The sequence below is a fragment of the Temnothorax curvispinosus genome, unplaced genomic scaffold (genome assembly GCF_003070985.1).
Source record: "Temnothorax curvispinosus isolate PA1 unplaced genomic scaffold, ASM307098v1 QBEX01018473.1, whole genome shotgun sequence".
Taxonomy (NCBI): Eukaryota; Metazoa; Arthropoda; class Insecta; order Hymenoptera; family Formicidae; genus Temnothorax; species Temnothorax curvispinosus.
In genome coordinates this window covers 219,366-230,292 of record NW_020228253.1, presented here as the reverse complement: position 1 = coordinate 230,292, position 10,927 = coordinate 219,366, and the positions used below count along the sequence as shown (strand labels likewise).

Genomic DNA, 10,927 nt, shown 5'->3' with positions numbered 1-10,927 from the left:
TTATCAATTAATATAATAAATAAGCTTCGCTATATAATTTGGTTAAAATGATAGCGATGGACTGATGAGAGCGTTTTACTCATTAAACGTTACATGTGAATGAAATTAAAAGATGGTTGTAAAACATATTTATTGACATTCACTTAAAATATGTATTACACGCTGCATTATATTTAAAATATAACTATTAAAACTGTTATATAATGATGGTAAGTAAGTATATAAATTATTAAAATTAAGTAATTTGCATGCCTTACCGTCAACAGCGATGAAAAAATTGATAATCAATTAAATGTAAAGAAAACAAAAAACATGTTTTCCAATAGAAAAAGTGTAGTATCCTCAATATATGCATGTACAGTTATAAATAAAATATTCTTTTGAATATAACGGGATTCGATCAATAGTGAAGAACAAAATGGAAAGATAAAACATCCAGACAAAAGAAGTAATTTTAAATCAAGTTAGAGTAGCGACTAATACAATAAGATTTTATATTTGACTCAATAATATGACAAGAGAAGTAATTACGAGTCGTGAAAAGAAACCGTTAGGAAAAATCGATATACTAATGCAGCGATTATTGGCTTAATCGCTTAAACGTACAATATCCTTTAAAGACGACTGCGAGAGAAGCCAATATAGCGATGGATAACTCGAAAAGGACGAGAAAGGTCCAACGAGAGGGAACGGTCTCGGACGAAGCCAAAAGTACGACTGTAATAAGCGTTTTCGCAATCCCGGACTCGAACCAACAACTCTCGCTGGTCGGTTTCGAGGATCGATCCCTCCTGCCGTATCGACCAACGCGTCGCGGGGGTGCACTTCCGCGCCCATGTCCTGTACCGGAGTCCCCGAGCGTTTGCGCGGAGGGCATGCGCAGCCGATAGCGAACGTCGTCGCCTGACGCCAGTCTGTCGGGGGTCGAAGTGTCGGCTACATCGGTTCGGTTGGTTTTCGTCGCATACCACGGCGTCCCAGCGGCGCTCTCACCCTTTCTCACGGGTAACACCGTGTACCCACCCCTCAATCTCACGTCACGCGAGATTCGTCCCGGTGCATCGACCAAGGTGCATCGACGTCGACGGTGCAGTGTGCCAGAGGGTGGGTGGTAGTTCGCTGCAACCGGAGTGGCTTGACGAAGAGAAGAAACTCGAGGATGGCCGTTTACGATCTCACTACCCACCTTCCTCACGGATTTTTCGGTGCGCCTCTCTCTCGTTAGCTTCGCGGGGGTAGTAGTTGTGCCGTGAGGGGGTTGCCGCTTCCAGCTTGCAACGGTCAGTTCGACGAAACTTAAAATTACTTTGACGCATCCGATAAATCGGGTCCAATCGGGAAAACGATTTTCCCAACTCGGCGAAGTTTGAAGAAATACTCCGGATACGGGGTGCCGGCGCGGGACGCCGGAAAGGGGCGGAGGAGAGTGAGGGGGTGGGTGCCCGTCGCGAAGCTATGTGCAGAACGGAATCCCGTACGATAGTGCTTGACCCGTTGCGATGAAAGAACGATGATCGCGTGCGCGACTCTATCCTGGTCGTAGTGTTGTGCCGATGATCGCGGAGATCATTACTCAGTGATCGGTCAGGAAAGTGCGAATACAATGGAGTAATCAAAGATAATCCTAAATTTTGGTTTCTGCAGTCTACGAGTGTCTATACCTAGAAATTCGCAGGGAAATTAGCTGCTTAGTGGTGCGATTTTAATCTAACTAGGTTAATTGAAAATTGAAGCTGTCGACTCAACGAGAATAGCGTCACATTGCCTGGGAAGAGTTGCGTTTTATGCCTAGAAGATACTGAAAAGCTTTAAATATAAAGAGTGACGTTCTTCTTGAACGCAACAAGCTAAGCTCTTCCTGGATGCTTCTTTTATTTCACACGGTGAGCGCGTATCTTCGCACGTATCTCTTTAAGCCGTCAAACAAGCCGAGGCAGCTGACGGATTTTCAATTCCACGTTTATTGATTGCAAAGGATTGAAATCTAAAATTCTTTAATGCGAAAAAGTTCCGCGCGTAGGTACATTTTGCTTTTTTCCAAGAATTGAAAACCGGAACAACGTCAATTTCCTCGCCCGTATGTTTTTTTTCGAGCGAATTGGCTTTGAAGAAAAGATCGTGCCGCTGAAAAATCAGTGAATGTTCGAATTGACTCGATCGCGGAGATTAGTTCGATGAATCACACGAGATGAGAGCCAGGTGCAACGAGTCTCGTTATCTTTAATCCGTCCAAAGAAATCTTGAATGAGAGATTGGGATATTATTTCTTTTGTATTCTCTTTCTTTTTTTTCGCCGAGATGAAACGAGTGGGTAAATATACCAAGAGCGGCCCGCTTCCGAACGTGATTAGAACCGGTGTATTCTATCTCTTGCGATACATTAAACACACCGTCAGAAACGAGATCGTCTTTGTGTGAACGATAAGACGCGTGTGAACCACTTTTATATCAACAGACGTGAGTGAGGAGCGGAGAATCGTTAAAGGACAAGGTTACATTACGTGGATGTGAAGAGATCCTGTTTTAAACCGGAAGTTCCGATCTAGATGCTGCAGTCTATCGCGGAAAAGTGTAAAGTTATACCTACAGAAGTTTCTGACAGTGTATAAATAAATAATTCACTCATTGTTCTTGCTAGACGTCCAATGGTAAATTTACGACGATCTTTTCTATGTGTAGAAAATCTCTATTGTTTAGTGAAATAAAAACAAGAGAGAGAGAGAGAGAGAGAGAGAGAGAGAGAGAGAGAGAGAGTGAATCCGGAGATCGTTAAAACTTGCAACTTTATAGCGTGAAGCTGATAATAATTAAGTCTAGAGGATAACGATGACGTTTAAAAGGAGAATTTTCTGGTCTCTGTCACCGCGTCGATGGATTGTCTGAACTTCTTCAACATTTCTAAATATCTACTTAAATATACGACTGAAGAAATCTAATACACGACATATACAATCTCTGCGACTCTCCTAGGAAGATCTAACTCAGGATATTTCCCAATCTATTAAGCTGCAGTCTTCCTTAGGTCAATTGCATCAAAAATAATTAAGGATGATTCGCAATTATTTCTTTTTCCGAATTATTCAGATAAAAGAATGTAGTTTGAGACTATAGTAATCTCATCAGATCAACATATTGGAAAAATTCTAACTAAATCCACTTCGTTTTCATTAGTTTCTTACATCGTTTGAGCTCAGGAATATCTAAAGACAATAGTTTTGTTGTATAATTACTAAATAGAATCAAGTCCATGATCTTGAGCTACCAAAGAAGCTATTGTAAGAAACTTCACCAACTTGTACACTTCCAGTCGAGATCATCTTAAGTACCTCGATCGAGCCAAGTAAAGCCTAACAGTCATCGAACTGTCCTTCACTTTGAAGGAGATTGATGCATCCAGGAGGCGGACGAGCCTCTGAGAGCCGCGAGATGGATCGGTTGACGTGCATCCGCACCTCTGGCGGCGGTTAAGACGGAAATAGTAGTAGCGGTGCGAGACGAGGGAGACGGAAGAGTATGAGAGACGTCGGCGCGGCAAAAAAGTGATCGGCGGAGGTGCGGAGGACGCCGAAGCAGAAGGGAGGTGACGCCGAAGACGTCGGTGATCGCGTCAAGATGATGTCGTCGATCCTGGCGCTGCTCGGCTTGTTCCTGGCGACCGTCGGTGCCGAGCTGACCTCGAGGATCGTCAGGACTAAGTACGGCGAGCTGTCGGGCGTGATCGTTACCCTCGATCGATACCTCGAGGGCGTCGAGGTGTTCCGCGGTGTGCCCTACGCCTCGCCGCCGACCGGCTCATTACGCTTCATGCCGCCCGTCACCGGTGCCCTTTGGCAGGGCGTTAAGGTTGCCGACAAGTTCGGGCCCGTCTGCCCTCAGAAGCTGCCCGAGATCAGCGATAAGATGCCCAAAGGCAGGGCAGAGTATCTCAAGCGGCTGCTGCCCTACCTTAAGAACCAAAGCGAGGATTGCCTGTACCTCAACATTTACGCGCCGGTCCAAGGTAACTTCTAATTTTTTCTTTTTTACATTGAAGCGAAAGAATCACCGAAGAAGTCCATGCGAATAATTTAGAATTGATAGTTGAAACAATTTAAAATAGAAAATAAAGATACTTAACTGTATATAGGTAATGAGATAATTAGATAGTTATTTGGGAACACAAACTTGACCAATTTAGAGTATTTGCGCTGCAAATAGTGCAGCAGCGCAGCACATAGCGCACTTAAAATTTGAAATGCAAATTTACTTTATTCCCTGTGACGTTTTTGATAAAAACGTTTTCTCAATCGTCAACAGCGTATTTATTATGAGAAATTAAACAGACACATAGATTACACTAGAATCATTTGCTTTGAAGCTGCGGCCTTTGACACGCGCATTCTAACTACAGTAATCAAGCTGTAGATTACATTTCAGCTCGGACGGAAATCAAACGCAAAAAAGATTTGAAGGATAAAGGTTCTATTATCAGTACATACAATTTTCCGCAGAAAGGGATTCCGATAAACGCGTCCATCCGTGGACAGATAATCCCCCGCACTGGACGCAGTTTATTTTCCAGATATCCAATTTACCTGTGCAAATCGTAACGCGCGCAATATAACGGTTCTCTTCTTTTTTTTTATTTCGCCCTGTAAACTTGTAATCAACACAATAGTTACGCGGAGGGGGGAGGGAGGGGCGTTTGTTATTGAGTCAAGTTGTGAGAGCGCGCCGACCCGTCAGCGTTTTGCATTGCCTTCAGCAAACGCATCGGTAAAATACTACTTCCGTCCAATTACAACAACGCGATGGACATCCCATTTCGCGCGGCAAAGTGTCGCGTCCAAGCGCTTCCACGTTCGCGCTTTGTGACCGTGAAAGCGGTTGATATCACCGCTTCCGGGCGCGAAAGCTAACGATCCTTCCTTTCCCACGAATCAACGTAATTCGCGAGTTTAAGATGTTAATTGCGTTTTTAAACGCGCGATGAATACACTCGTTTTGCATAAAGTATACCGTATCCAAGCGTCGTATTTGCAGCTCGTGTGCATATGGGAGGAAAGATATTATAATGGGGAATCCACAATTTTTCTTCCCCGCCGCGGATTAACGTAAAATGAAAACTGAGAGATTTGCGGATTTTTTATTAAATTAAACTTCAATATTCTCGGGAATTTATATTAGATTTACCTTCTATTTTGCAGTTAAACTGCGACATTCAACGGTTGATGATATATTTTGAGATAACCGCGTGCGTTTCCTGACGGAAGTCACCATAAAGAAGAATACGCGCTTTTCTTTACCGCGGCACGAATCCCTTCGTCGTGAATGTGATCTCGTTAAATCAGCCAATTATCTTGCGATCCCTCGGCAAGAGGGGCTCGAAGATGGCGAGCTTCTTTGTGCACAGTCTTTTTCTCGTTTCTTCTGCATAACGGACGTAGCCGAAGAAATCCGCGTCAATTCTTCGTCTACCTTTTATCGACATTGCTCGACGACGACAGTTCGCTCTCTCTCGCCGTATTTTCCGCGAGTACATTAATCCCGGTATGGGATATTAAGTTTACACGAGTCTTTTTAATCGGACAAATATAAAGCGGGACATGTTGATGTCAACATATGATGCATGCGTTACATGTTATAGGTTTTTTTAATAAAAGATGGGATTCGGATTGTGTTATTCTCGTTAAAAAAAATAGAATAGAGATTATAGAAAATATAAAAACCGATAAAAACAGATTTAATCGCAATGTGAAAATTTAATATAAACCTATGCAGTTTGTGAGATCTTAAAGTAAACTTAAAATATGATGACTTAACCTTTAAATGATCTTCTAGACTTTTCCATCCAGAAGGCTTTTTATAGACGTGCAAAGCCACCCGTTTTCAGTTCGAACTTCATAAGCAAAAGTGCACGAAGCTCTCGAAAAGTCGCTTTGCATATATGCAAAACCGCGCACTTAAAGGTTAAATAAAATTAAGTAAAAATTTAAACAAAATACGATGAAAAATGAAAATAATTACAAAATAGATTAAAATGAAGTACAATGCAGAATACGTAATAAAAGGATGAACTTTACTACTGTAAGAAACGATATTTAAACTGTCCAAGCCTGTTTCAGCGTTTAAATGTAAATGCGCTCCCCTTTTCTTTCCTATATAACGTTTCATGTAGAGTAGGAAACATGTTCTAATACTACGGCGGGGCACTTTCGCATTTTCTTCTCCTTGTTGAGAGTTACATATAGCCGGAGTACCCGGGCAAAGTTTTTCACCCGTGTATCGCAATGGCGGCTCGAGTGTACGCGTGTGGTGGTGTGCTACACGGGAACTTAATAAGAAACTTTATAATCACCTCGTGCTTAGAGAGATTAAAGCTCGCGGGGAGTAACTTTCCGCGCGGACTTAAGTATCTAAACTAGATAATAGTTTCGAAGCCTAGGCAAGCCGATCAATCTTTGCTCTACTCCGAGGGACCGGATATACTCCAAAAGTATAACATCAATTCAATTTCGGACGTGGGCGGCGCGGCGGCGTGTAATCTGTCGTTCTGGGATATCGAAACATGTCCTATCGGTTAGGAAAATTATCTGCCGAAATGGACGAGAATTCACGAAGATTGGCATTCCTAAAATTTTGTACTATTTCAGGATAATAACTCAGCAAGCTACCCGCCATTGTCGCGCGCGCGCCGCCCAAACAAAGAATCCACGAAAACGACCATTAATTTGCCGATTTGAATGGGAAGTGTTATTTTATAGCCCGCGTTCGTTTCCCATAAATCGCTTTGCAGGCCGCGGAATTCGCGCAATCCGCCTCTCCATCCCACTCGTTGGTCCCGCCATTGCCCTCTCTCAACATTATTTTCTACACACTGATCCCGCGAAAGATTTTGTTGTGATCCCAGTTACCCGATTCAAGCCGGAAAGAGGTTGATTCAGTTAGATTTCGGAATTTCGAAATATGATTCGTGATGATTTAAAAGTCTTTAATATTAATTATAATTACGCGGTGTGTCAATTTTACTTCCATTTAATATGTAATATAATTAATCTACTGTTACCTGTTACATTAATATTTTATTATTTTTCTTTTCCATTTTAATTACGAAGTAAAATTATGATACAAGAAATTCCATGTGTTGCATTGAAATGGATATTGGTTGTATCTTCAGACTGTAAATCGGTATAGGAAGGAATTACGGCGTGAATACGTGACCCCGAGGACAATTGAAAAAGCTGCATTAAACATGGCGGGAGATGATTTATCGGGGGTTGAAGAGCGATTCCCGCGTGTTATCGCCTTCTTCCATCCCCCTTTCTCTCCCGTCTTTCTCCGTTACACATTAAATTCTATTTCGATATTGAATGGCAAAAGCCTACACCCGCGTATGTTTTCCAATCCAAGCGATCTTTGCATCGCGCGCGACGTTATCGTTGTCGCACTTCCACGATTCAGCGACAGTAAATTTTCGAGACAGGTTAAAAAAAAAGAAGTGGGAAAAAATAGTTTACTGGCATTTCTAGCAGTAGTGGTTTGCAGTTCCAGTGACACACAAATTCACGTTGGAACGTTATGCGCATATTCGGCTTTTAATATTTTTGTATGCAAGTGAATTTTTCTGTATACTTTGATTTTAAAACCCTCTTGTAGTTTTTGTATAATTTCCCTATAGGTTTTGCTGTACCAATTTGCAGATTAATTTTTTAAACGGAATTTAATAACACGTGTGGATATTACGTTTTTAAATCGCGTATTAAGAGAATAAAATATAATAAATCAAATAAGCAATTTTAATAATATATATTTAATAAGCGGATGCGTTGTAATTATAAATTATAAAATTAATAATGTAACAATTAATGTATTATATATATTTAAAATTATAGTAATATAGTAAAAATTATTTAGTCGTAATTTCAAAGGTGCATTATTTCTGCATTATTCATGATTGGATACTCTTATTTATGTGTTTATCGGAAGGGAAGAATGTGGCAGAATTGAGGGATCGGATAGAAGGGGCCGTCTAATCTTGCAATATGTTAAAGATAATTGAATATTAATTACAGATCGCCTCCCCAACGGGATCGCAACACATTACATCGATTTCCTGGAGCCGGGCTTTTAAACCTTATCGCGTGTAAACGATAATTATAGGATCAACGCGGCGTAATCCAGTTATTAATTTAATTACGATCCCGCGCTAATTTCACGCCGCGTTGATCATTACACGGAGTATAGATTTAACGAATCAATTCCCATGTGTAATTCCGCACAATGCGGAATTAAGCGTGCGACTAATATGGCCAAAAACTTGATCCGTCAAACGCGCGAATTTCCCCATCGCGCAACTTTATATATCGAAATACGCGCGGGTTATTATTTAACAATTATTACAAATCGCCGAGAGTCTACCCCTAAATGTCGCTGTAGAGAGTTCCATTGAAATCACAATTTCCGGCTTCGAAAGGTTTCCCGGTGAGCGAGCACGAACTTTCGGCACCGCAATTAACTTTAATTACATCCCATTCAAGAATTCCTATAGACCGACGATTATGCTATCAGAATGCCGTTTCTGAATATTAAGGAATATGCTTAAGAATTAATCTCCGATATTGCAGTATTGCAAAATTGAATTTTAAGATTGAATCTTTTTTTTATCGATTTTAAGTTGTTCAATGCATTTAATTAATTTCCATTGTTGTTTCCACTTTGCACGAATACGTTATAATTAAGCGTATCCAGAAACTAAGAGATCTTAATAATCGATAATAAAAGAACTCAAGAAAAAAAACCTGGTATGTTGATAAAATTCTATTTCTCAAGATACGGAGGATTCAAGAACCTGGAAAGTTACTGCCGGAAAATACATTAATCAGCGAGATGTTTTCGTTTCGGAGTTAAAAAGTTGTTATAAAGCGACGTGACCATCCGGCGGAAGCAGCGCGCGATGGAAAGGGAAAGTCTCGTAGACTGCTTAATTATGCCGGGTTAGTAATGGAAATTAACGGGGATTAGTAATGGAAATCGAGGTGGTACCTCGTCTGAAACTCCGGTGTGCTTCTTCTGCGCGAACTTCGCGAAACGAAGTACACAGTTTCCTTGGCATATACATACATATCATGGTTATAAATCGCCCCGCCACATATACCATATATATTGCCGTGCCTTCGAGAAAGATTCTCAGAATTTAAGACATTAAGCCTCCGTATTACAGCCCCGCGTCTTTGCGAGTCCTGTATTTTCCAATTTTCCAACAAAAGAGATGCTGGTGGAGCCACTTAACGTCACAATGGCGAATAATTTTGCAACGTAAAAATTCGAAAGCAATAAAAAAAAAGGAGTTAAATTTTTCACCAATAACCATCAAAAGTCGTATATCTTATTACTTTTAATTACAAATTTTGCGATATTATTAAATTCTTCTCTCGTCGGAATCAAGAGGAAAATTGAATCTGATAAAAAGTCACGGGATAAGGACACGGGAAATGAAATTTCAAAGGGATCCACGTTGAAGGGGAGAGACGCGCGTAAATCGAATTTACAGCGGGCGTGACTGGTGAGGAACGAAAACGAACGGCGATGAGAGAGGAAGACGACGACGCGGGCGGAATTTCGCGCAACCACGAAACAGCTCTTTCCGCGCACGGCGAACGATTCCGCATGTTTGCACACGCGTTAGCGAAAATTCAGCCGCGAAAATGCCCGGGAAAAAAATGTAGTTGTTTGTAAAGGCCGAGCGTCCGCATTCCGTTCCTCAGTATATGCCATTAACCTTTTCATCTTTGCAAAGTGTACATTCACTCTCTTCCCGCTAATTTTGCGATTATGCTTTGGATAATAGCGAAAAAGAAACGGGGAAAAAAAGAGAGAATTAATTCATAATTTTTTGGTTTACCTAAACTGTTGAATTTTTAATCTTTTTAATCACGTTTTGCTTTACAGCCAAATTTTCTCTTGGATTATATTTTAATTTTTAATTTTTATTAATGCTCTTTTATTCGTGGAGGAAAACACACAGCCATTTCTCAGGGTACGTGTGTGAAGGATATTTCTTCACACTAAAATATTCTTTAACGTGACGCAAGTTTGCGTTGCCGATGCAGTTCTACAATATCAAGGAATTCTCGCGCGTACGGCAAACTTGAAGGAAGGACGTCAACGAGGAATTATCGAGAGATTAAGGTATCGTCTCGCATTGTTACTCCCCAGACTCCATCACTCAAAGTGCTTTGGGAGGCGACTTCCGCCTCGAATCTCGCGACTCCATTTAACTCGGCCTTCACAAGTCTACAGCTTCTCCTCCGTGAGCGATTAAATGCAATTGTACGCGAGGGTCTTCTCTTTCTCATCTCTACAAGGTGCTTCCAATGAAGTATAATCCAAATTCTGCCGTCAAGAAATTTCAATTTGCATGTGCAATCCAGAAAATTGCGATCGCGATTTGCCAGTTTTCCATCCGTCAACCTTAACAATTTCACCGTAATAACAGCATGCACTTATATATTTCTATCTAATGTTATTTATTTGTTAGTCCGAATTGCTAGTATTGTGCATAAAAGTTCTAATTGAAACAATCATAAAAGGTAATACGCTTTCTTTCCAGTCAAAAAAACTGAAAACTTGCACTGAAAGAAAAGATTGATTGCGTCAACCAAGAATTGAGCCAATTAATTGGCTGCGTCAACCAATTCTTGGTTGACGACGCAATCAATCTTTTCTTTCAGTGTGCATTCTACGTTGAATATTTATTCTCTCGATACAGCTTGTAAGCTTTTCGACTCTCCAAGCTCGCATTTACGGGAAAGCCATTACGGGCCATTCGCCTACAATTCTGCAATTGACAGCTCCATCAGGAGGCCGCGTTGGATGATTGGACCGTGGAGAATCTTCCCCGACAGCGCGCGCGCGCGCGCGAGAGAGAGAGAGAGAGAGAGAGAGAGAG

At 41.2% G+C, this 10,927-nt stretch overlaps 1 protein-coding gene across 2 annotated transcripts in view; it reads left to right on the top strand.

Annotated features, from left to right (window-relative positions):
* The first annotated feature begins 924 nt into the window (after positions 1-924).
* LOC112468441 (neuroligin-4, X-linked) overlaps positions 925-10,927 on the top strand; it is a 149,283-nt gene continuing 139,280 nt past the window's right edge. Inside the window, exons 1-2 of one of the 2 annotated variants that reach the window (XM_025037610.1) lie at positions 925-3,022; positions 3,308-4,000. In XM_025037610.1, coding sequence (XP_024893378.1) covers positions 3,613-4,000 — 388 coding nt within the window. In that variant the 5' untranslated portion in view covers positions 925-3,022; positions 3,308-3,612. Of the gene's footprint in view, positions 4,001-10,927 lie in introns of both variants that reach the window. The other variant, XM_025037611.1, reaches the window with a different exon arrangement.